The 26,003-nt window shown below is 38.9% G+C and overlaps 2 protein-coding genes across 2 annotated transcripts in view; both read right to left on the bottom strand.

The window, feature by feature from the left end:
- LOC108265161 (alpha-2-macroglobulin) overlaps positions 1 to 5,148 on the bottom strand; it is a 40,374-nt gene extending 35,226 nt beyond the window's left edge. Inside the window, exons 1-6 of the mRNA XM_053680557.1 lie at positions 5,042 to 5,148; positions 4,251 to 4,431; positions 3,695 to 3,851; positions 2,985 to 3,037; positions 2,873 to 2,893; positions 2,443 to 2,611 (exon numbers count right to left, since the gene is read on the bottom strand). Coding sequence (XP_053536532.1) covers positions 2,443 to 2,611; positions 2,873 to 2,893; positions 2,985 to 3,037; positions 3,695 to 3,851; positions 4,251 to 4,431; positions 5,042 to 5,148 — 688 coding nt within the window. The remainder of the gene's footprint in view (positions 1 to 2,442; positions 2,612 to 2,872; positions 2,894 to 2,984; positions 3,038 to 3,694; positions 3,852 to 4,250; positions 4,432 to 5,041) is intronic.
- A 6,238-nt stretch (positions 5,149 to 11,386) lies between these two features.
- Positions 11,387 to 26,003, bottom strand: part of LOC108265830 (alpha-2-macroglobulin) — a 36,384-nt gene continuing 21,767 nt past the window's right edge. The window contains exons 27-35 of the mRNA XM_053680555.1: positions 22,282 to 22,458; positions 21,898 to 21,979; positions 21,075 to 21,231; positions 20,401 to 20,475; positions 19,667 to 19,829; positions 18,898 to 19,091; positions 17,559 to 17,774; positions 11,539 to 11,644; positions 11,387 to 11,427 (exon numbers count right to left, since the gene is read on the bottom strand). Coding sequence (XP_053536530.1) covers positions 11,387 to 11,427; positions 11,539 to 11,644; positions 17,559 to 17,774; positions 18,898 to 19,091; positions 19,667 to 19,829; positions 20,401 to 20,475; positions 21,075 to 21,231; positions 21,898 to 21,979; positions 22,282 to 22,458 — 1,211 coding nt within the window. The remainder of the gene's footprint in view (positions 11,428 to 11,538; positions 11,645 to 17,558; positions 17,775 to 18,897; positions 19,092 to 19,666; positions 19,830 to 20,400; positions 20,476 to 21,074; positions 21,232 to 21,897; positions 21,980 to 22,281; positions 22,459 to 26,003) is intronic.

Here is a 26,003-nt window from a genome sequence, read left to right as displayed (position 1 = left end):
TTTTTTTTCCACTACAGAATAATTAGGAATTAGTGATTTAAAATAAAATGTAGCTAGAGAAGGGGATATTAGAAATTTTGAACTTGATAAAATTGGTATGCTACTGATTTTTTTGTCAAAAAGAAAAAAATTATACTATTTCCATAAAACAGGTTTTGTCACGACACGGGACTTGAGGCAGAAGCAGGTGCAGGGAACTGAACAGGACATGAAAGCAAGACCGCTTAGCACACGTAGCGTATTCACCATTCAAACGCTCACACAACACAAGTCACATAAACAAATAATACTGTGCAACGTGCACAGCAGCATGAGGGCTTTAAATAACCAACATAATTAAACTAAAACACGGACACCTGGATTAAATCAACCAATGCTTAAACAGGGAGTAAATCAAAACAAACAACTGCTTCTGCAGCAGTCTTTGCACTTCGCCGCCGCAGTGCCATCTGCCGGCGGAAGAGTAACAGAACTCCCCTCCAGAGGCGCTCCGGGAGGAGCGCCAACGAGCACCCCCCTCCAACGGCGGCTCGGGCCCCTGTGTGAGCAGTCTCTCACTGTGTGGGAAAACGAGGCGATGTTTGCCGGGCAGCAGACAGACTGAGAACTACCCCTGGCGGGATTGAAAGTCGGGGCGCCGTCCTGAGACGCTGGGCCACTCTCCCAGCAGGACTGGAACGCTGGACGACATCCTCAGCGGCACTGGAATTCTGGACGATGCCCTTAGCGGGGCTGGAGCTCGGAGGGACGTCCTCAGCAGGGCTGGAGCTTGGAGGGACATCCTCAGCGGGGCTGGACAGCTTCCTCGGTGTGCAGGAGCTCCACAGCTGAGACCTCCCCGTAGGTCTCACGCTGGAGCTCTGAGGTCACCATGTTAACCTCAGGAGGGAGCTCTACAGCTGAGACCTCCCCGTAGGTCTCACGTTGGAACTCTGAGGCTGCCATGTTAACCTCCGGCGGGAGCTCCACAGCTCAGACCTCCCCATAGGTCTCATGCTGGAGCTCTGAGGTCACCATGTCAACCACAGGAGGGAGCTCTATGCGTGAGACCTCCCCATAGGTCTCACGCTTGAGCTCTGAGGTTGCCGTTGCCCCCCCCCAAAAAAAGTTCTAGTCCTGCCTTCGGTTCTGGACTGGGCAGTGTGATGTAATTCCCCAGCAGTGGGAAGCCCGAGGAGTTAGGGTAGCTTGGCTGGCAGCATAAAGTGGTGTAACTCCCCTGCAGTGGGAAGCCCCAGGAGTTAGGGTAGCTCTGCTGCCCGCGTAGCCTGGTGTTGTTTTCTGGCAGCTGGGGCAGGGTAAATAGTGCGGGGGCAACGTGGCGTGTGGCCCGGCTTGCTGCAGCAGCTCTCGTTGCGTTTGGAAGCGGCAGAGTTGAGCAAGTCGAAACTGAACAGGACATGAAAGCAAGACCGCTTAGCACACGTAGCGTATTCACCATTCAAACATGGGCGTAATCACGCATTCTTTGGCGGTTTCGTGACCCCCGCAATGTTGAGGCAATACCAACCACCCCCCCCCCCCCAATATACAGTACAAAATATTTTTTATATGTCCCTAATTAATGAACCCTGCCAACAGATCTGTCTTTTCTTCATCTATTCTATTTATTTATGTCTATTCCTTTTTAATATATTTCCGTTTGTAAAATAGGTGTGTTAAAATAGGTGTGTGCCCCCCCTCCAATTGGACACTTGGTTGCGCCCATACTCAACAATTTTAGCAGCTCAGTCTGTAAGAAATGGAAACAGCAGCCAAGTGTAGAAAAGTGCAGCAGAACATACGAGCTTTTACTACATAGTAAGTAACCTCAGCTTAGTATAGAAGGCCTCATATCATGGCTTGGTTTGTTCTTAAGAACGTCAAATAACTTTTGATATTTGCACATCCACGAAGTAGGCTAGTCTAACATCAGGTCCAGGTTTTGACCATTAACGTTATTTACACTTCTATATCCTCCCGCTGAGTTCCCCCCAGTGTCCACAACATGGTTACGCCCTTGCATTCAAACGTACATACAACACAATTCACGTAAACAAATAATCCTGCGCGACATGCACAGCAGCACGAGGGGTTTAAATAACCAACATAATTCAACTAAAACACAGACAGCTGGAGTAAATCAACACAAACGACCCGCGCCCGTCCATACAAGAGTCTCATGCACATGCGCTTCTGCAGCAGTCTTTGCGCTTCGCAGCCGCGGCGCCATCTGCCGACGGAAGTGTAACAGGTTTGGATCAATTTCTCTACTGAATAATAAGTAAGTTATTTTTAAATTCATACTTACTGTATATTACAAACATTGTATCCAGGACATATTAAGAAAATAAAAATACAAAATAACTGGTATTTCTATCAATATTGTTCTTACCAATCATTAAAATAAAGATTAGACATATTTTATTCTAAGGACATTTATAAAGATAAACTGAGCCTGACCGTAGTCCTTGACTTCAAAGGATTGTCTTTTCTCTTCATTTTTCTGGCTCCGGACAGTGATGACATAAAATCCTTTTGTGGCCTCAGAGTTCAAGGGATATGACAGATCCACAACACTGCCGTACGAGGGCACGTTCAGCCACTGACCAATGCGGTTCGAATTTGGGTCCTGAAATGAAATAAAAACACAACAACAAAATACACTACTCTTAGATCTCAGTCCAGTTCAAAAACATCCATTAATGAGAATACCATGTTCAGTTTTTTTTTCCTTACAACCTTATAATAAGAGCAGCATCAGAATAATAGTTATAAGATTTCTAATGCAAAAGCCTGTAAATGCACTGATTATTGTTTTAAAGACATAGCAAGTCATAAATACACAAAGTGCCCAGTTAATAAGTGTTGAATCTTTCACACATCACTGTACCTGCACTTCTATTGTTGGAAACTGAAACAATAAGAAAAGATAAAAGCAGGTTAAACATACAATGAGAGTATTTTTTAGTAGTATTTTAGAGAAATGGTAAAAGTTGTCGTACCGTCTGATTGTAGGTGAGGAAATTGTAATCAAGAGAGACGATGCGGAACATCACTACAGAGAATAAAAGATAATATCTATAATGTTGTTGCATTCTGAAATTGATTTGGTTTTAATACAGGTTTAAATAATTTCATTAGATTCAGTTCAATTCAATTTTATTTGTATAGCGCTTTTAACAATGGACATTGTCACAAAGGAGCTTTACAGAGTAACTGGCAGTTAAAGGCAGATAGACACATGACAAATCAAGTTAAAATACTGACAGAGGTCAAAATGACCATTAAAATATAAATAATACTAGAAGGACTAAAAGATTTTGAGATGGTAAATGAAATTAGAAAGTGAGGGGAGTGAAACACGCAAGAGTTTAAGCTGTTCGAGTTTATAACAATACAGTTCGTGATACCAGACTGTTTTCTGGATCGTGATTGGTCTAAAGGTAATTAATTTTCTATAACAGCAGCTCTGACAGTACTGCAGCTGCAAATCACAGTTTGTATTAATGCACTCTAATATTCTAATTCTAATACATTATCGTTTCTACAGTATTTGCTCCATATTTTTACAAGACAATGGTCTGAGACAAAAAGAGGAATATGCTGACACTGCTGCATGTTAGTGATCAGGGGCGTGGTCAGGGCAGCTCTGGGGCAGGAACCTAGGAAAACAGAGGGCAGGAAGTGTGAAAATCCGTGTAGAGAGTGTTACCAGTTTGTCCTGGTTTGTAGATGGGTTTATCCGTCTGAATGATAATCAGAGAAGTCGGAGGTTTGATGAGGATCTTTGTTGTCTTGTACAGGGATGTGCTTTCTCCATTTATCTGAATGTCAATAGACGCTACTGATTCCACGCTTACGACAGGAACCTGTTAATAACAAAACGGCAAAATCATAACACATAGCAACTTTAGAAAACATTACACTATTTTTATTTTTATTTTTTAGATCCAGTGTTATCAAAATCAATATTATCAATATTATACATCAAACCAGGCTTTAAATTGCAAAAACATTACTGTTAATATTTATAGCTTATTTATTTATTTATTTGTCCTATTACATTTCCATTAAAATCAACTTGAATATTCTTTAAATCAGAGGTGTTTTTCTGATACTTCATCTGTTAATTAACAAACCTGAACTCATGTAAACATATTTAGAGGATCAAAATCATCAGCTAGAGAAGATGGGAAACATTTAGACACATCACTGGAGATAAGAATCCCTGCCTGTGAGGTGAGAAATGTTTTAAGATGGCGTCTGACCTGGAACGGGATACAGCGGTAGTATCCTTGTCTAATAAATATTTCTTTCAGAAGTACCACTCTGTTGCCATTAAGATCCAGGTTCACTTCCAATGAAACTACTTCATAGGGGTTCACCGTGATACATAGCTTCTCTGTGGTGCCCCCTACAGCCTGGGAGGTCACGGCCAAGAGGTAAAAGCTATTGACCAAAAAAAAGGGAAAATAGTTTTATTAGTTCCTACTTAGTGATGCTCTGTCCTTTTGATGTTGACCATCTCTACAGTTTGTAGCAGCAACTGCACTCTATAAGCATATATAATATATAATAATATTACTGATAGCATATTTTGCACAGGACCACAGCAGTGACAGCATTTTAATAAAAGTGGCCTTTACGCCAGACAGCATGTGAAGTCCTTATTTAAAATAATTTTTAAAAAGTGTATTTTTGCATGACAATGCTGGACGCTCTAGCAAGAAACACTACAAAATAAAATGTACATACTATCATTTTCATGATGTTATACGTGTAGCCTACAGCAGTTACATATGCTAATATACTAATATCTCCACTAATACTATCTTTTGTGGTTTTATTTTTTTAAGGGGGGGGTCAGCTAAGAATTTTGAGCCCTTTAAATGGTGTTACTGATGGTGTTGAAAAAGGTTGAGAAAGCCTGCTTCACTTGCACTTTGTGATAAATATTTGCACATATTTTTAAACATCTCTCACTTAAGCATATTAAGCCTCATTGAATACCTGCATCACTAATTCAGAATATCTCAAATGTAAACATTTATATTGTTACGGTACCTGGTTGGAGGCAAGCTCGGACGGGGACTGGAGTGCGAGGATCAGGTGGAAGGTGAAACACAGAAGACAGCAGGAGGTCAGGTGATGTTCAGATGTACACATTTACATTGTTTACCTATTTTCCTCACTTAAGGAATAGTCTTGGATAAACCTTTGTATAGAGCTGTAGTTATGAGGTTTATTTTTAATTTTTTCATTTGATAGAGTTGACCAATTCTCCATCAGACTCTTCAACAAACCTCAGTTTATTACTTTATGTTATGAGCCCTTCATTCATTCGAGCTATTTTGAGGAAATCCCATTCATACAATATTAACAAACATATCAGTTGTACTATAAATCTCTTCATATTAAATCTACAAGGCTCTCAGAGAAAACCAGAAAAATATATTAAGATCTTACGTGTCTGTGGTGGTGATCTGTGCTATGATGCTTGGAAAAAGCAAAAAAACTCCAAAAAGAACTTGAGAAAAGCCCATCCTGGAACAAAATCAGACACGATCAGACCGAATATGATGATCTGAGATCACTTGTGGTATTTATTGGCCTCCACCCTTCCCAAAAATGTTTATAGTGGGGTTAGATGCTTGCTGCTATCACCACACTCCTGTTTCGCTTCTCCTGACCTTGCCCTGTATGTTACGCTGACATGCCTCATCTTATCAGTCTAGACCTCAATAACACTAGCATTTCTATTGTTTTTATTCTCTTAAATAAAACACCATCCGATAAAAAGAAGTGATGTCCTCGCATCTGAACGTACAACACAGAACACTGGAATGATTTTTTATTCTTATAACACAGGAATTATTTTCTTACTCAAACAGTTCATCCAGCACTACACTACACAATTTAGCAGAAGTCCTAGCCAGGGGACATATTTGGACCTGTAGCGGACATGTAGATTGGCAGCCTCACAGCTCCAGAGTCCTCAGTTTGACCCTGAGCTCAGGTTACTTTCTGTAAAGAGTTTCACATGTTCTCTTCCTGTTGGTCTGGGTTTCCTCCAGGTTCTCTGGTTTCCTCCATCCCAAAAAACTTGCCAATAAATGGATTGGTGGCTCTACATTCCTCCTAGGTGTGAATGAGTGTGTTAATTTAATATGTGTGTTTGTATCCAGAACCTGTAAAACATAGCACACCTGCATTTTATATGGATCCAGCACCTCTGTAGCTGGATGTAGAGTCTCCCACAGAAATATTATCAAAACAAATAGTTTCAGTTTTTAATTCACTAAATGCAAAAAAAAAACAAACCACAAAAAAACAACAGAAATGCTCAAATACTGCAGATAAGTCAAAGCCTCTTTCACATAATGTAATCATTTCAAGTACAAAGGTCACATAATTTCACTGTCACGAAGCAAAGCCTACAGTCACATAGCATGAGTTGTAGAGTGTGTCGTGGAGAAAAGCTGTTATCATTAGCACCATTTTCGAACACAAACAAAATACTGAAAAAGGCAAGAGTCCAAGAGAGCGAGCAGAAGCAGCAGTTTGGTGACCATTCCCACGACTCTCAGCATTAAATATTGTTGGCTACGTGAGATACTCAAAGCACTTTTACATGTCTGTAAGTTCAAGAACTGTGACCTTTCGCGTACCTTCTGACCTGCCGGACCACTACCCTTAGTGTTCTGGGACCAGCAGATATACAAATTAAGAACTATATATATATATATATATATATATATATATATATATATATATATATATATATATATATATATATATATAATTATTTTTCCCTCCTACGTTTTAGAATAATAATAATAATAAAGCCATTAAAACTCTGTAATAACACAAATGGAACTATGGGAATTATGTTGTGATGAAAAATCCAAAATAAATCAAAATACTTTCCTATTTTCAAAGTATTCAAAGCATCTTCAAAGTACACCCCCTTTTTGCCTAGAATTTCCATGACTGTGGAAATCGGCTGCTTTTCGGAATATTTCGCCCCGAGTCGTCCGTTTAAACAAATACCTTTTTCTGTAAATATAATTTAATGATACACCTTCAGATCAAAAGGTTTTTCGGATCATGAGAAGCATTTCTGTCAAGTGTCTCCTATATATATATATATATATATATCACACTCAGTACTGTGCAAAAGTCTTATGTTATTGCTTTGTCATAGATTTTTATTTCATGACTTCTATTTTATTGAGTCAGTAAAAAAACATTGTAAACCATCATAAATTAAATGCTACAGAAAAATGTTTGTATTTCAGTAAAGAAACCAGTATATTAAGTGATAAGAGACACTTTTTAGACAAAAAAACAATGATGGCTGCTGGATTTTTCTGCAAAAATTAGAAACAAGTGTGACAGTCAAAGTCTCCAGAAGAACCATAAGATCCCTGGCTAGTTATGCAAAATGCTCAATAAAACTTAAAGCTCATTTCCTTATAAAACTGCGCTAGTTTTACACCAGACTACTTTTTTTTTTTTTTTAAAGGAAAGGGTCGTCACACCAAATATTGCTTTGTTATATTTATTATTGTTAACTGCTCTTTCTAATATTTTTTTTATAGTAAGTTGCACTTCCCCTATTTTAATAACCACCAGTCAGCCACTGATTCCCAGTAATTAAGCTAATTTAGTGTGTAAATCTATCTTCAGTCACAGTGTGCAGAGCAGAAATGTAAAATCATTAAAGATATAAACAGATAGGAAGTTCTTGTCAGACTGAGGGTCATCATGTTCCTCTTTTGTTATGACAAACATTCCTTGAAAACAAGTTGAACAGATAGAGAGCAGGAGAAAGAGAGAGAGACACAACAATTTATTTTCTTATACAAACACATTTTGCTACTGTGTATTTAATTCTGCTTCTTACGAGTGCTTGATTTTCACATTACAGTTTTTCTCCATTGCATGCACACTGAAACCGGAACAATCAGCAAAATGTCTATATTCATCTTAAAATAATGATGCATTTCCCAGAAATATACTGTTTGTGTCTTTTCATTGATGTTCAGAGATGGGTGTAAAGCCTCTGGTATACAAATATGAATTTTGGTTCTGACTGGTATTGGACAAGAACTTATAATATATATCTTATAACTATAATCACAATCCATTTACATATAAAGCTGCTGGTTCTGCTGAAAATGCCTCTTGATTTGAACTTCAATGCTTCTGTTGTTATGATAGTGCCCTAAAATCCCTCTCGAACCTCTTAAAAATGAAAGCACTAAAATGCATTGACAGGTCCATAAGCTAAAATATAATCTTTTAAATGTAAATGCAGATGCATGTTGGTGAGCAGTTCAGTGACCCATAGAGATGAACATAATTGGACAAAAATCTTTACAGATACCCGTCAGCTATTTCTAGTCTGTCAATGTCTGTCTGGCTCTTGAGGATATGATAATGCATGTGTGTATAAAGTCAAACCACATTTCATAATATCTGCTGTCAATCAGTCCCTTCAACCCAAGGAGAGAAACAATGGTTGTCCAGTTTTTTCCATTGGTGAGCAGGAAATCCACGGATTCCAGAGGTCATTTTTACAGGGAATCCTTGCCATATCCTGAGGCACCTTTACAACAAGTAGCTTGTTGAAATTCAAGCACATTTATCAACATGTGGTGCTATTAATGACCCAAAAATAGTTGACATTGTCATTTCTGACCACTATTGTGTCTTCTTTGAAATTTCAGCATGTACTAACACTGTGAGTGATAAGAGGACTGTCACTAAGCGTTATCTCACTGCTGATATAGCTGCGACCTTCATGGAGCTCATATCTTCTCTCCGGCCTCTTTCACTTCCTTCATCAGACACTCACAGAGAGCTTTAATGTCAGGATGACCTCTGTCAGTATTAACTCTGTTGCACCCTTATAAATAAAAACTATCTCTGGGATAATTAAAGCTGACCATTGGAGAAATAGTAGCTCCATTGTAAGACTAATAAGAGAAGGAGCAGAATGGCAATGGAAGCACACAAAGCTAATAGTTCACCAAGCTATCTATAAAAACAATTTGAAAATACTTAATATCCAAATGGGGTCTGCTAGAAAATCTTACTTTTCAAGTTTAATTGGCAAATTAAATTCATAAAGACAACCCCGTTCTCCACCATAGATACACCACTAAACCCCTCACATAGTCAGCAAGCCTTAGTCAGCCTTAGGCCATCTAGAGCACTGAGAGTTTTCCCAGTGGGCCACAGGACAATGCGGGCCGGCCCACCCAGTATGCAAATTAACCCCCCAGGGATTATAGTCTTATTCCAGAATGGATTAAATTCATTATTTACCTCAAAATTCTACAAACAATACCCCATAATGACAACATGAAAGAAGTTTGTTTGAAATCTTTGCAAATTTATTAAAAATAAAAAAAACAAAATGTGGGAAAAGTGAAGCGCTGTGAATACTTTCCGGGTGCACTGTAAATTGCAGTTCTGCCTGGTGCTAGAAAACTAGTTACTCATTTTATCAATGAAAAGAAGGTATTCATTTTCAGATGTGTTTATGATAAGCCTGATTAACCCTATTTGATCTTGTCTACTAAGTCACTAACATATTTTATTATAAATAATGCTGAATAATCACCAAACTGTTTTTATCACCTTCACAAGAATTTCATCTCTCATACACACAAAAAAAATCTCTCATGTACATTAAAAAGCTCTTTCAAATATACTATGATATTTAGTTGTTGTTTTTTTTTTAAGTCAAATTCATTAAAACATCTTTGTTCCTAATGCTTTTTAGCTTGCATAAGGTAACCTTACAGAATTGTTAAGAGGATTTTTAAAATTAAATTCACAATCTTTACTTGTGACACTAGCTAGCTAACATAATCTATACCATCGGCATTTCTAAGAGGATCTTTAAGCCAAATTCACAAATGTTCACAATGTTCACTGCTAATGCAGGTTAGTTAATATGAGCTAACGTGTCGGGATTTCTGAGAGGATTTAAAAGTTACATTTTGTAGAAGTATATTATCTTCATTGCAAATGCTAGCTGGCTTACATCAATTAATCTGACAGGATTTCTGAGGGGTTTTAACATCAAATTCATAATAATTCATTAAAATTATAACATTATGATATAATCTGTGCACACAAACAGTGCAGTAAGATGAATTCACAGTAGAATACTTAAAATCCCAATGAATAGTTTTCAGCACATCATGGCATTTTCATATTTACAGATGATTATTTTAAATATATTAGGCATTAAAGCAAAAATTAGAGTTCCTGTTTGAAAGATTTTGTTTCATATGCATACCTGTCACATGTTTATAAACTTGAAGTGTTGAAGAAGGAAAAAATCTTCATTATGCATACAGTTTATTAAAACTATATTATCTGAAGATGTTGGTAGGAAAATAGGGTATTTAACCCGACTGTACCTTATCCAGTATATTTTGTCAACAGCAACCATACAGTCATGTTCTTTGCCCTGAACATGACACCAGTGTGTAACAGCAGAGCGATCAAATTACAGAATACACATTCCGTATGAACAAACTGTATCTTGTAGGAAATCATCAGGCTCAGAAATGAAATCCTAATAAAACTGTCGTTACTTAGAAACAAGGCTTTGCTGGATTAGTAAGCATCTGTTTATTTTTTCAGGATTAGAGTAAAATCACTTAGAATTAAGTCTGAATCAGTATACTAACACTTTAAAGCTACATATTTGCTCAAATATCAGTAATCAGCTCTATATCAGAAAGTAAAATGAAAAGTAAATCAATTAATGAGCCTGTATGAATATGTTCAACTGTTTCTATAGTAACAGCTTATTCACATTTACTTGTATGATACATAAACAGACTTAAAAGTGTTTGTAATTGTTGATATGGTGCCACTTTCATTGATACGGAGACATTTATTTAACATTTACGGAAGGAGTCTCCAGTGTCAGCACTTTGTAACAGTCAGGGGTAAAGATGTAGCTGGGGAGGAGTTCAGGACAGTAGAGTTTATACTTTCAGTGTCTCAGGGTTTTTGTCTTAATAACAATATTGTCCACAATACTGAATGTAACTTTAAATAGCTAAAAATATATGAGGTGTGATTCTTTCATATTAGAGGAAGAAAACACTTTGGGGCATGCTGTTATAGGAAAATTATCAACTTCAGTGTGGTAACAGTAACTCTGCTACACATCTGGCTACGTCACACCACCCTGTCGCTGATTATTTTCCTACAACAGCACAACCATGAGTGTTTAAACTGTTAATAATTTACTATCATTTAGTACTTACTAACCTTTTGTGAAACTGCAAAGTTTTACTGTAGATGAAAGTAAAATATGGAGAAAAAAGTGAAAAAGAAACGAGATGATGGATTAAAGCGCACGTTTTCTGTATTAAGTGCATGGTGAGGTGTAGTCAGTTACAGCCGAGTCACCTAAAGTCAAAGATAAAAATAGAAACCATGGTTAAGTTCATACACTAAGCTTTTTGGACAGAAAAACATCTGCTTTTAATGATTGATAAAGATTAACAGAATGATGCGTACCGGTCTCGTAGTAGTCGTAAACCTTCACAACGGCCGGTTTCAGTTTCGCCACTGCAATGTCCTGCACGATCCTCAGCGTGTACACCTTCTCCACTCCTTTTTTCAGCTGAAACAGACAGAGATATTAAACTAAATTGGTAAATGGCGCACTTATATAGCGCTTTTATCCAAAGCACTTTACACTGTGTCACATTCACCCATTCACACATTCACACACCAACGGTAGCAGAGCTGCCATGCAAGGCACTAACTTGCCATCGGGGGCAACTTGGGGTTCAGTGTCTTGCCCAAGGACACTTCGGGATGTGGAGTCATGTGGGCCGGGAATCGACCTCCAACCCTACGATTAGTTTACAACCCGCTCTACCACCTGATCCACAACCGCCCAAAATGAATCCTCCTGTTCTTTTAAGACCATCTCTTTATATTTTATAGCAATGTAGAATAAGTGTTCATTTTTAAATCCCCAATATATATCTTATTTCAATCTTGATGCAAATAATACTGATGGAAATCGAGTCTGTGATCAGGGATCCTGCTGATGGCCGATGAGGACAGATTAAGAGGCGGAGAAAATGAGATTAAAACTAACGTCACCCTTTCTAAATATTTTATTATACCATGAAGTTGTTTGTGATTGGTCAGAAGGAATAAAACTCTGTGGTGCTGTTATAGTAAAATACTAAGTGACAGGGTGGTGTGATGACGCGGACTTACTGTTACCAGCCCAATGCTGATTATTTTCCTAGAACAGCACATCCCAAAGTGTTTTATTCCTCTTAACCCACAAAAATTTCCAAATACTGTTAAGAAAAATACCATTTTTATTAGAGAACGTCATACTTTTGTTCTTTTAATCTTTTACTTTTGATAGTTCCTGTTCTCACTTACGTTGTTCTCTCACCAGCCTCTTTGTTTCTCTCTCAAATTTAATAAGACAAAAATTTGTACATGTTCCTGAGAAACCACAACATGTAAACCCCTTCCTGAAGTTGAAGAATTATTATAATTATTTTTGTATATTACAGCCTATGACGACAGGCTGGCGGCCGGCGCACAAAAGAGAACGAATGCTCCTCCCAGGACTGCCGCTAGGATACTGAAAGGACAGCTCCGCTTCAGCACCACCAATATTTTTGACAGCTGGAGAGCGCGTGGCTGTGAGACTATTTATCAGCGCGGCCGCTCTCCACCATCTAGAAGCCGGCAGGAACGTATAAAAGGGCCAACCTCCACTAGAAAAGGGAGAGAGGGTTCCCGAAACGTGACTAAGGCTGTGTTTTGTGTTTCTTCTAGAAGATTCAGACACGATGGAGGACTTCGCTCCATGGCTGCACGCACAGAGCCCCCTGACTGCCGAACGAGATCTCATCCGCACTGGAAGACCACAGCACGCCCTCTGCAGCCCCAAGGACGACACCAACCCCTGAGAACTTCACCCCATTGCACCTCTTTTCCACCCACACGGTCACAGAAGTGAATAAAACTCTCGTTTGTCACTTAAACGGCCTCTTGTGTGTCTGTGCTCAGCTCACCGCTGTGTAGGCTTGCTACCAGCTTTACACTGGACTGTCATAAAGCACTGACATTGGAGACTCCTTCCATAAATGTTACATAAATGTCTCTTTACATAAAACGTCACCATATCAACAATTATACATTTTTAATCTTTTTATTTTATAGAAAATTTATTCTGAACAATCAGAAGAACTTGACAGAGCTGTGATTAATTTTTTATAACAGCAGCTCTGACAGTTTTGCAGCTACAAATCACAGGTTTATATGAATGTGCTCATTCTTATATGTTATTGTTGTGGTTTTAGTTAAATTTGAATAGTTACAGAGATGATTTTAACATGAATATCAGAGGAACCCAGTGTTTTAGTAAAGCTGTGTGTGTGCTCTTACTCCATTCAGGTAGATAATGACTTCACCATCAGCTTGTTCCACACTGTTCACAGATCCATCAGTCGACTGTAAGAACAAAACCATGTATGTGAACACAAACTGATCCAGTAATATGATAACGAGTAAAAGTGTTCGATTTGTGGAATGAAAACTGTTCTGTCACCACGGCTGAACAACTTTTCCCTGATACTCAATGTTCAGTGAATAATAATGAGATTAAAGTTAAAGGTCTACGTTACATCTGGACTGCTGTTCACAAGCATCACAGACGTCCCATCCGCACTGAATCCAGACAGAAGCTTGACGTTAATGATCACCATGTTGGTCAGCAATCGTTGACCGTTATACCTGAAATTTAAAGATCATTAAAGCCCTCACACTTTCTGATTTGTTCATCAAATGTCATGAAAAGTTTTCTAATACTCTAATTAATTCAGCTTTCTAAAAGTAAATTCTACCAGAGAAACATTACTAACATTATACTCAGATTATGTTTTTTATTGCAGTTCAGTGTTTTAACTGTGTCAGAAATCCTCATAAATATATGTATACATGCTCAAATAAAACTGATATCTGAACATTATGTTTATACAATGACTCTCACAGATTTATATTTATCTAAATCAATAAGTATCTTGTGGCCCTACAGTAACTTACATTACAGCAGCTATAAACTGTCGTTCCCTCATCACCTCTCTTTTTTCTCTCTCTTGAAGTTAATAAAACAAAAATAAAACCCAGCTTGTCATGTTATTGAAAAACCGCAAAGAAGTGTACACGCCTCTGTCCTGAAGATGTCGGAAAACTGAAAGTTACATCTTTACCTCTGACTGTTATAAAGCCCTGACACTGGAGATTCCTTCCATAAATGGTGAATAAACATCTCCTTAGAGAAAACTTCGCCAAGATGCAAAGTAATAACCAAGGAATGTATAAGGAAAGATAATTAAAAGTCTTAATTTCTTTGCTGAATTTTTCCTACATGCATGCTAACTTTTGCATTCCCTGTCAACTATATTGTTGATATCAATTTAATAACTGTAATAGACATGATCCACAATAGTAAATAAATATGCATGCATGTATGTATGCATATATTAATTACCTGCACTCACACACATCTTTATGAGTGATTGAGTGATTGAGTCTCTCTACTGGCACATACCCTACCTCATTTAAGCAGGCCCGGGTTACCCCACTGCTTAAAAAAACATACCTCAACCCTGCTATAGCTGACAACTACAGACCTGTTTCCCTACTCCCTTTTCTTTCGAAAACTCTTGAAAGAGCCATTTTTAATCAACTCTCAAATTTTCTCACACAGAACAACCTCCTGGGTTCATCCTTTACAACATCAAGCAAATCCGACCCTACATCACCAAACAGGCTACACAGATACTAGTCCAGGCTCTTGTTATCGGTAAACTGGACTACTGCAACTCACTGCTTTCAGGCCTCCCAGCCAGCTCTATCAAACCACTTGAGATGATTCAGAATGCTGTAGCAGGCCTCGTCTTCAACCAGTAGAAGAGAACCCATGTAACACCCCTCTTCATCTCCCTCCACTGACTTCCTGTAGCTGCCCGCATCAAATTCAAGGCCTTGATGCTAACCTACAAGACCTTGTCAGGAACAGCAGCCTCCTACCTCAACTTACTCCTGAAGGCCTACGTTCCCTCTCGCAATCTGTGATCGATTAGCGACCGACGTTTATCAGTTCCAACTCAGTTCCAAGTCCCTTTCTGGAACCTTCACACTAACTGTTCCTCAGTGGTGGAATGCACTTTCAATCTCAATCAGGACCGCAGAATCTCTCACCATCTTCAAAAAACAGCTAAAGAAAAACCTCTTCCATGAACACCTAACCAACTCATAATAAAAAAGAAAAAAAAAAGAAAAAAAATCACCTACAACTCTACTCTGTACTTTGCTTCTTCTGGAATTCAATTAATAGATCTCATATGGTAGCACTTCTTGTATTGTTCTCTGCTTGATATATCGCTTTGCTTGTATCTTTCTCATTTGTAAGTCGCTCTGGATAAAAGCGTCTGCTAAGTGAATAAATGTAATGTAAATGTAAATTAATTGAATGAATTCTCCATTCTCCGTTTTGTCATGTTGTTGATTTCGGAGCTCACCTGACAGTAATTTTCACTTCCAGAGATAGATTTGGGATGCTGCATTTACCAGATGCTGAGGCTGAGATAGTAAATGAAGTCCGGTCAGGAGGAGGAGGGATATTGTAGCACAAAGTGAACTAGAAGGAAAAAAACCCCCAAATATTAGCACAATTCATCCTCTTTTCAGCAGTGTCTGAAGCGGTTGGGTCCTGTACCAATCAGCCAATTGAGAAATGCCAATTTCTCAACATGCATTCTTATGCAATCTTTCGTGCTTGTCAACTCGTTCTATGTAATTATCCACTGACGAAGTTCAATTCCAATACTCAAGAATGCAAGTGCGGGGGACGTGCAGTATGAAATTACCAAGATTTGTCTTGATATCAAGGATGCATCAAATGCAGACCATAGCAGAATGAACACGCTTGAAGTCCCAGAAGTCACTGCAGCAAACCAATAGCAGGTGACGGAAGCCTGACGCATACCTTTTAACATATTTTTAACAACAGTGATCCAAAAAAAATCTAATTTGCATCTAAAAAGAATGATTGTGATATATGATTTAGATTGAAATATAGTTGAGGTTGTTGAAAAGTTTTTCCTCAGAAATATTTTAATTAAATTAAACTAGCTTACATTTTGAGGTAACGGTAAACTCGTTAGCATAGTTTTCATTTAACGTGAGGTAACAGTCGCACAAAGTGAGCTTACTACATTAAAACATACTTAATTGATCTTGGTTAATTAGCCAGTTAACAGTAAATCTATTAACCAGCTGAAACATATTACTAAGGGAGCACTGAAGAGATGAGGACCCTGTCCTATTACTAGAAATGTGCTGGGAGCTTTAACATTTTTACAGTTTTCTTAAGTTTCTTCTTTTATATTCTCATGTTCGAAAGGGCTTCAAAGTATATCTTAAGATCAGTGTTACAGAATGTAATATAAAGGTTTTTTTTTCTTTTTTAGTTTCTCTCATCTTGTGAATGCAAAACTAAAATAATTAAAAGATTAATGATGTAATTTTGTGTTTCAGAAAAGTAAAATATCATAAGGTTTTAAATTGAAGGGTTTGTTAAATTTTGTCATCATGTCCATTTTAACGTGAACATTAAATGAGGTAGAGAAGACAGATTTATATTTAAAACATTCTGTCCAGGTTATAAATGGTGAGGTTTAAGCCAGCTTGATTTCCATGAAGGATTAGATCAAACAATAATGGAGTTTATTATAAAATTATTATTAAAAAGTATATCAAAAACGATAAGACCATTTACTAAAAGTTGGGGACTTTGTAAGGTTGAATCATTAATATCTACAACTGAAGATTTGGTTAAAGTTGGTATGCCACTGGGGATAGCCTTAAATATTTTTTTTAAAAGTATTTTTCCATTTAGAAGTGTATAATTACCCATTCTTGTCAATAGGCTCATTTACAGTTAATACGTTATGCTGGAACCAATTCTCCATGGACAGTGACTTGTTGTTACATGTGAAATTACCATTGTTCCAGATAAAACATCTATTGGGAGAGAAATTGTGCATGTACAAAAGTGACCAGTACGGTAACGCTTGTTTGTCATAGTCACACTAAAACGTATTTGACAGTTAATTCCATGGATTTGTATAATGTTGTGGGCGGGACACTTCAAAATCTGATGAAGTTGAAGTGTAGAATGATGCCATCAAAATTGATGATCCATATTGGTGTTAGAGAAAGACGGTAAATTTTGAATGCGTATATCTTCCAAGTAAACTTGTTTATAGGTAAACTGAAGGCAAACATGTTCATACGAACAGCCTGCAAAGACAAGGGCACGGTGAGGAGAGAGAGAAACAATCAAACAGAAAAAACTGATGACATTACACACTTTTTACCCAATAATTCTCATTTCCACACAGAAAAAAAGTCACATTCATAAAGATTTCAGTCATATTTACACCTGAGGAACTGTGATAAGAAAGTAAAGTGGGAAATGGTGATGTACAGACCTGCACGTACACACAGCCTTTCCCTTTTGCTTTGACTTTGTAATCTCCAGGAACCTTCTGCAGCTGACTCTCCTGATACAGCAGCCTGTTACTCTGATTGATGGTAAACTTCTTAATCACCCCTGATAGTGATTTTATAGTAACAGTAACAGCTCCTGCTGGACTGTAGGTGGCGAGACTGTATTTTGCCAGAGCCTGGAGAGCCACGACAGTGTCCTGTATGGATGGAAGAGAGTAAAAAGAGAACAAAAATGTGATCAAATTCTATTCATACTGGTGCTGTTTTACCCAAGTACACATTTGAATTTTAGTGAGTAGTAACCAGATGTGTGCTTCTATAATAATAATATAATTTATTTTATTTTTAATTTATGATACAAATATTAATAAGTACAGTAATAGCTAGAGGGACTCGATCCGAACTAGAGTCCAATTATGATCGAACTCGGGCATGTTTCACACTCGGGTAAATTTGTAAATTTGACACAAACTCGTGCATTTCGGATGCGGAAGTTTTTCAGAGTACAGTCGAGTCCACATCGCGTGTAACATGACAATAAAGATAATAAATGATAGCAACATAAAATTAAGGTAACTACAACTGAATGAAGGTCTCCCTCGCTCTCATCGTGCGAGTACCGGATTGAGTTCTCTTTAGCGGCTTATTACGCTTGGACGATCAAATAAATACGTACACACGTCAACGTGCAGGTCTGGCCGAATATTCATGTAAACACAGTCGGTTATGTCTTAAATGAATGTAAACAGTTGGGGAAAAATCAGAGGTGTGTCAATACAGTATATTGGATCTGTGCATTAGGTCCATTTTTACATAGAATATAAATATATAGTCTAAAGCATAGTGTCATGTCCCGAGATGTAAGGGAGTAGAATACGGAAGCAAGCGCAGGTAAAGACGTTTTTATTTAAAGGAGACAGGCAGAAAAATCCGAATCGTGAAACAGATGCGTAGTCAAAAACAGGCTAAATAAAGTGACCACTGTGGCCAAGTATAAGCGAATTATGCTTTAAATGATGCAGTGCATAAAAATTGCATTCTAGACTTTGGGACACATTTGTAGATTAGCTACTAGTGCAAATTCATGAAGAATATAGGAAAGTAAATAATATAGATGGCCAGTTATTCCTTTCATTTAACTGTTCAATTCGGTACATCGTAAAAGCTTGTCACATAAGCCATGACATATCTGTTAATCTTTGAATAGCATTTGTGTAATAATTAGCAAGTGCAGTATGTTTTTTGTGTAAAAGGTGTGAAGTTAAAGGGGGAAAAGTCATGCAAACTAAAGTATGAGACTGATGTGTTGAAGCTTTGTACCTGTGTAGACCTGAAACCCCCAAAGGCATTCTGCTGCTGAGAAAGCCAACGGACGATGCTGGCGCTGTAACCCAGGCCAAACCCGGAGAGCTGGGGTCCAGACATCAGAGCCAGAAGCATATACGAGGTAATCTCCACCTCCAAAGAGTCCGTCACAGACCCACTATCCACTCTGCTCCAGTACCTCCTACCCCCTGAAGGAGATATTATTGAAATACTAAAGCCGTTGACTCAAGGTTGTCCAACGAAAAGGTCTGAATGTGTTTGTACAGAGTACATTTCCATACGGATGATTTCTGGGTGGGAGAGATGGTATACTCATTCCCCTGTCAATCACAACAAGACTAGATGGTTGTTGGTGCCTGTGAGCTCATGTATGCAGAAGAGGGCGGAGAGCACATTCCTCCGAGTGTGTTAAACTGCCCTGTTATGCAGCATGAGCAACAGTTGCAGCTGGTTGGAAGAATCATGCGTTAGCCTTCACCCTCTCTGCTTAATAGAGGTCTTATGATAGTGGAAGGCTGGATGCTGGGTGAGAATTGGGTGATCAAATTGGGAAGAAAATGAGGAGGGGAAGAAGTTCCAGTCTAAATACAGATAGTTATTCAGAGCACTAAGCAGATACAGATAGAGACAGTGTCATTATGTTACACCATTATTAAATATTGGCCTACACATGTACAGCGCCCTGTGTCAGCTGTTGAAGAAAGTTATGTCAGTTTTTTTCTGTGTGGCGTTTTGATAGACAGACAGACTTGGAGCATCAAACCTGAGACTATGGCCTTTGCATCCAGGTCTAAGATGAGCGTGTTCCTCATCGCCTGATCTCCAGCTAGAGTGAAGGTGTAGAAAAGGAGAGCCTTGGCGTAGGTGGCGTTCACCTGAGTGTACGCATTCCTCAGGCACGCGAGACTCCTGTTCACCACAGGATCCTGTCGTATACATATTAACATGTGTATATCATGATCCATTCATTAGAGACAAGTCAATATCTTTGCAACACAAAATGTACATATAAATATATATTTATTTAAGTCTGTGTTGTCAATTTCTTTGTTTTGTTTACAATAAGACATTCTCAAACAAGGTGTTCAATCTACGCTTGTTATTTCATACATTATACATAAAATCATCTAAAATTAACTGGAGGTGTTGTTTTCTAGCGAACACCTTAAATACAAAACTTTAAACCAGGCATCAATGAATATGTTTTGTAAGTTGCTGAAAAACTGATTTGTTGTAAAAACAAAAAAACAAAAAAACAACCTTATATATATATATATATATATATATATATATATATATATATATATATATATATATATATATATATATATATATATATATATATATAATCACCACTTGCTTCCATATGTGTTGTAGTGTATGTTTTATCATTTTTGTGTATCTTTACATTACCAAAATTCACTGAATTTGTGAATGATACAAAATTCACTGAATTTGTGTGTGTGTAAAAGTTCATCAGTGAAACAGTGTACTCACTGCAATTGTATAATTGAGCTCCAGCATTGCAGCTGCGATGTACGCCGAGAGGGTCACCTCATCATTCACCCCTCCCTGAGAGACCGAGAGAGATTATTACTGTAATTCTTCAGACCCAAAATTAAATAGTTTATATCCCAGCACTGGAAGATAGTGATATTAGTGCAGCTACAAATCGCAGGTTTATATTAATGCACTCATTCTAATCTGATATCGTTTCTATAGTAACAGCTTATTCACAGGGATTCGTGGATGACACAGTGGATGATTTATATATAAATGAGTTATAAAATGTGTAATCGCTTGTGTGTTGGTGTTTATGGAACATTTATGGAAGGAGTCTCTAGTGTCAGAGCTTTGCAACAGTGAGTAAAATGAGTTTACTCTTTTATGGATTCTCGGTAACATGACAAGCTGTGTAACTCAAATGTTGTTTAACGAACATTAAATGTAACTATAAACTGATTAAAAAAGTGTCAACCTTTAATACACAAAACAATGTAATTTTTGGCACACAGCAGTGTTATAAGAAGAATAAAACACTCCAGAACGTGCTGTTAGAGGAAAATAATCAACATTAAGGCTGTGGCACTAACTCCATTTCATCACACCACCTGCTGTTAATTATTGTCCTCTAACAGCACGTGGTATTGGACTCAGACTGGTCTCCTGACCTTCATGTCAGTGTGGAAGAGTTGTCCCACTGAGGCAAAGCATCCGTTAGCCTGCTGCTGCTGACCGAGCCAGGCCTTCGCCTGATCTACAAGCATCTGATCTACAAAGATGTATCGCTTGGCACTTCCGAAAGACTTCATCACGAACGCGGTCAACCTGAGAACACAAACATGATCAGGTCTGTAGTCTGAAATCAAAACCACAATATTATTTGGAATGTAGAAAACATTGCAGGACTCATTTGTGTTTCAGACGTCAATTTAAATGCATCTATATATAAATTAATGTAAATATATAAACATCAGATTAATTACAACTGAATAAATATATAATATATAATGATTTAATATGGCTTTTAATTGTTTTCTGTGAGATGTTTATTTATGGAAGGAGTCTCCAGTGTCAGTGCTTTGTAACAGTCAGACAACCGTTTATAGCCAATATAACAGTGAGATCAGGAACTTTAGTAGGCTTTCCACAACATTAAATGTAATTCATTAATAATTAAGATTTATATGTAATTATTACATTTTCATTGTTGGCACTGTTGTGGTTTAAGAGGAATAAAACTCTTCAGGGTGGTAAGAGTAAATCCGCTTCATCACACTACGTTGTTATTGATTATTTTACTATAACAAAGTGACACACATGTTATTATTTACATGACCACTAGTTTTTCCAGAATTGCTTTCAAATTTTACATTTTAGACATTCAGCAGGTGAAGCAGAAATATGAGTGCTGGTTTATTGGGGGGGGGTGCGTATTTCAGTCTTTACTTGTTTAGTTTCAGCTTTTTTACAGCTGCATTCTATGAGACTCACCATGTGTTGCCTGACGGATCTCTCATCCCAAAAGCACTGTAAGATCCATCAGTGTGTTTGTAGGTCAGTTCTCTCTGATATCCTGTACAGGAAATGAGACAAACAAGGAGTTGTGTGATGTTAATGCAATGTACGTCTATATTGCAGCTATTCCCACCCACTATCTAAGTCTTAGGAAGGGAAGAGAGAGAGAAATGAATTGGATGAACACAAGACTAGTACAGTCATCAACAATAAACTATAAAATTAAATAAAAAATATCTCAAAATATTTTTATGTACTTCTTTCCATTGAAAAAAGGATTAGCAAAAGGGACACTTTAGGAGAAATGGTAGAGGAGGTGGATATCAAAAAGGTCTCATTTGAAACACTCAATGTCCTCACCGCTCACGAGGAAGGTCTCGGCTGTGCTCCTGATCTGGGGCGTGAGCTGGTTGGTGCTCTCCAGGTACAGCAGGATGAAGATGTTGGGGGCAAAGCGCAGCATGTTTTGCTCTCCACAGCCGTACGGCATCGCAAGGAGACTCGCCAGGTTCTGTAGCGCTCGGCCCATCAGATCTCCTGCACAGAAAAGATTATTTAAAGGCAATGTGCAGTGGAAATCAGTGTATTTTTCTTTTTTTGTGAAATTTATTTATATTTATTTGTGAAATAATGCAGTTCTAGACTTTACTTTTGATTAGATTGTGAAAAGTGGCTGTTACTAAAGATAGCACTTTTTGCTTCTGCTTGAGTTAATATTTTATTTTAATTTTTAGTTTAACATATTATTTTAGTGTATTTAGTATCTTTAATACTTTTGTTATAAAAAGGTCAGTGGTTATTTGATTTGTCTCTCTGCTAGAATCAATACCTCTACATCAGATTTATGTTCCCTTTCAAAGGGAACTCAAAGTTATGCCTTTAGCATAACACTATGGGAGCACCCTTGCGTGTGCGACCGGTATCTGAAGCTTGTGTAAAATCATGCCTCTATTTATAGGCCTGCCATGATCAGGTGACGTGGCAATTAAGCACGTCGCGTGATGTATATATGGCACCTGTGAACCGTGCTGTCAGCCTTATTATCTTCAGCGAGACTGTATGTCGGTTGTCTGTGTATGCTTAATTTCTCCTCTATATTTTCTCAAAATCTCTGAACTTTTCTATCCCTTTTTTACAAGAATAGAAAAGAGAAAGAAAGAATGAGTGAGAAAGAATTCAGAAAGGGGTCTGACTCTGAGCATTGTGAACGTTTTACGATTAGGCAGCGTTCGCAAATCTCTCTCTTCTCATCCAAAGGGAAATGGGTTTCAGAGCCTTGCTGATCCTCAGGTCCTGGGGATCTCGTATGGGCTTGGAAGAGGAGCCGGAGATGAGCGTGGTTCTATCTCTTGCTCTGTTTTCCGGGTCCGGCTCTCTGTCTGACTTTGGAGCTCGCATCGTGACTCCTCCTTCCCATATGGAAAGCCAAAACACCCTTGCTGACTCTGAGGAGTCGGTAGGGGGTGCCACTGCACCAAAAACCTAGAGCAGCTCTCAAGCATATAAAAAGCTGCTTGAGGTGATCACTAGGGCAGTTGAAAAGCATAATATAGACTGTCCCGGGGAAGAGGAAGCAGGCTGAATGAGCGCTTCCTTTCCAGTGAAAATAAATATAAATCTCCCTCACACCACAGAAAACTCTCCTTTTTTCCAGAGGTGCATGATAAGATATCACGCTTCTGGAGAACACCATACACTAGCCGTGTTTATAACCCTTCGACGTCTGATTACTCAGCTGTCATGGGGAGTGAGCAGCATGGCTATTTAGCGATGCTGAAGATGGAGGAGGCACTTGCAAGCCACCTCTCTCCATCAATGGCAGGTAATTTAGGGGGGCCGACTTTGCCTTCCAATCCATGTAAGGCCACCTTGGTGTTGGTGGGCAAAGCCTATGCTGCAGTGGGTCTTGCTTGTGGGTCACTGCAAACAATGGAAGTGTTGCAGGCCTACCAAGCAGACCTGCTGAGTGAGCTTGATACTGGGGAAGGAATTGGGCCTGAGGCAGTGGCAGAGATTTATATCTCTGGGCGAACAAGCAAACGGCCTGTCATATCGGCCGTTCAATGGGTAGCTTGGTTCTGGCAGAGAGGCACAACCTCCCGGGGATGGGGGACAAAGATAAGGTCTACTTGCTGGACAAAGATAAGGTCTCCTTGCTGGACGCCCCTATTAAACCTTCCGGCCTGTTTGGTGGCGCGGTTAATGCCATCGCCGATAGGTTTCATGAGGCAAAACAGCAAACGGCGGCATTCAGCCAGTTCCTTCCCATTGTGTTCAGTTCGCCACTCAGTTGCTCAGTTAGATAAATTCACACCTTTAGTATCTATATACCATGTTGATATTTCTGTAAAGCTGCTTTGAGAGAATGTCTATTGTAAAAAGCACTATGCAAATAAAATTTAATTGAATTTAACTTTTCTGTGGCCTGGAAGGTCTGTCAAGGGCCCCAATTGAGCCTTTAGAGTCAACCTTTGAGAAGCTTCTGACTCTAAAGGTAGCTCTTCTGCTGGCCCTGACATTTCTCAAGCGAGTAGGAGATCTACAAGTTCTCTCAGTTGCCCCTTCCTGCCTTGACTTTGCCCCAGGATTAGCCAAGGCCTTCTTGTATCCTAGGCAGGATTATATTCCTAAAGTGCCTACATCGACTGCCCACCCTGTGGTGTTGCAGGCTTTCTGCCCTCCTCCATTCCTCACACCGGAACAAGAGAGTATGCACCTGCTGTGTCCAGTAAGGACTCTCTGTACTTACCTCCACCGCTCCAGCCAGTCGCGTAAGTCGGAGTAGCTGCTGGTCTGCATCTCTAATCAAATAGTGGAAGCAATCTCTATTGCTTATGAGGCACGCGGTCTCGCTACGGCTCTGTGCATAAGGACTCATTCCACCAGGGAGGTCGCCTCCTTGAAGGTTTTGTCCAAAGGGGTATCCTTACAGGATGTATGTGCTGCTGCAGGTTGGTCTACGCCACACATATTCATTCTTTATTACAGCCTGGATATTCATTCCACCCTGGGCTCGAGTGTCTTGCAGTGACCCTCGGCTTGGGTCTTTTTAAACAGGCCATACCATCGTTATGACGGAGTGGGTATTCTCGTTCCCATAACGTTCTGCTAAACGCAACGTGCAGTTCCCTTTGAAAGGGAATGTCTAGGTTACACATGTAACCATGTTCCCTGAGAAGGGAACGAAACATTGCGTAGCTTTGTCATACCAGAGCAGGCCTGTGAATTGCGTCTTTGCTTCAGATAATAGAGGCTGACGGTGCGGTTCACACGTCTCATATATATATCACGCGACGACCTTAATTGCCATGTCACCTGATCATGGCAGGCCTTTAAATAGAGGCATGATTTTACCCAAGATTCAGATACATGCGCAAGGGCGCTCCCATACTGTAATGCTAAATACAACATCTCGTTCCCTTGTTAGGGAACAGGGTTACATGTGTTTCAGGGAAGATTTTAGGGTTAAAGCTAGAACGGTTTTAAACCCTTTAAAGGGAGAGAACCATAGCCTTAGACTTGCTCATTTTCATCCCAGCCACTTCACATACACCAGTGAAACATTCAAGTGCATGTCAGAGGTCTAGTTCAGATGCTGCCAAATGAACAACATCATCGTTAAATAACAGATATGTTATTTATAGGCTCCCATACCAAATACACTTCCAGCCTTAGCTGTGTATTGATATCCTGTCCATGGAAACCAGAAAAACAGAAGCGAAGACAGACTTCAACACTCCCCTGCAATTCCTTAACATAGTGGTTTGCCAGAACATTTTTAGGGACACCCAAACATCTTTTCATGGACTCCTTGAATGTCCTATTTCTCAACTGCTTGCATTTCTCTTGGACAGGTTCCTCCACCACCGTGTCCTAGGTTACCACCAACAGGCACAGACAGCCTCTCAGCCATAGCAGCTGCTCTCAATCACAACCCCCCACGTATCACCATCATTTCCAATATGAACGTTGAAGTCCCCCAGGAGCACTGTGGAGAGAGTAGGACGTACCCTCTAAGCACAAGTACCACCTTCTCCAAGATGACTTCATGAATAATACTCTGAATTCCTATTCGGTGTTAT

The sequence above is a fragment of the Ictalurus punctatus genome, chromosome 5, assembly GCF_001660625.3.
Source record: "Ictalurus punctatus breed USDA103 chromosome 5, Coco_2.0, whole genome shotgun sequence".
In the NCBI taxonomy this organism is placed as follows: domain Eukaryota; kingdom Metazoa; phylum Chordata; class Actinopteri; order Siluriformes; family Ictaluridae; genus Ictalurus; species Ictalurus punctatus.
This window is presented reverse-complemented; position numbering and strand designations above follow the sequence as displayed.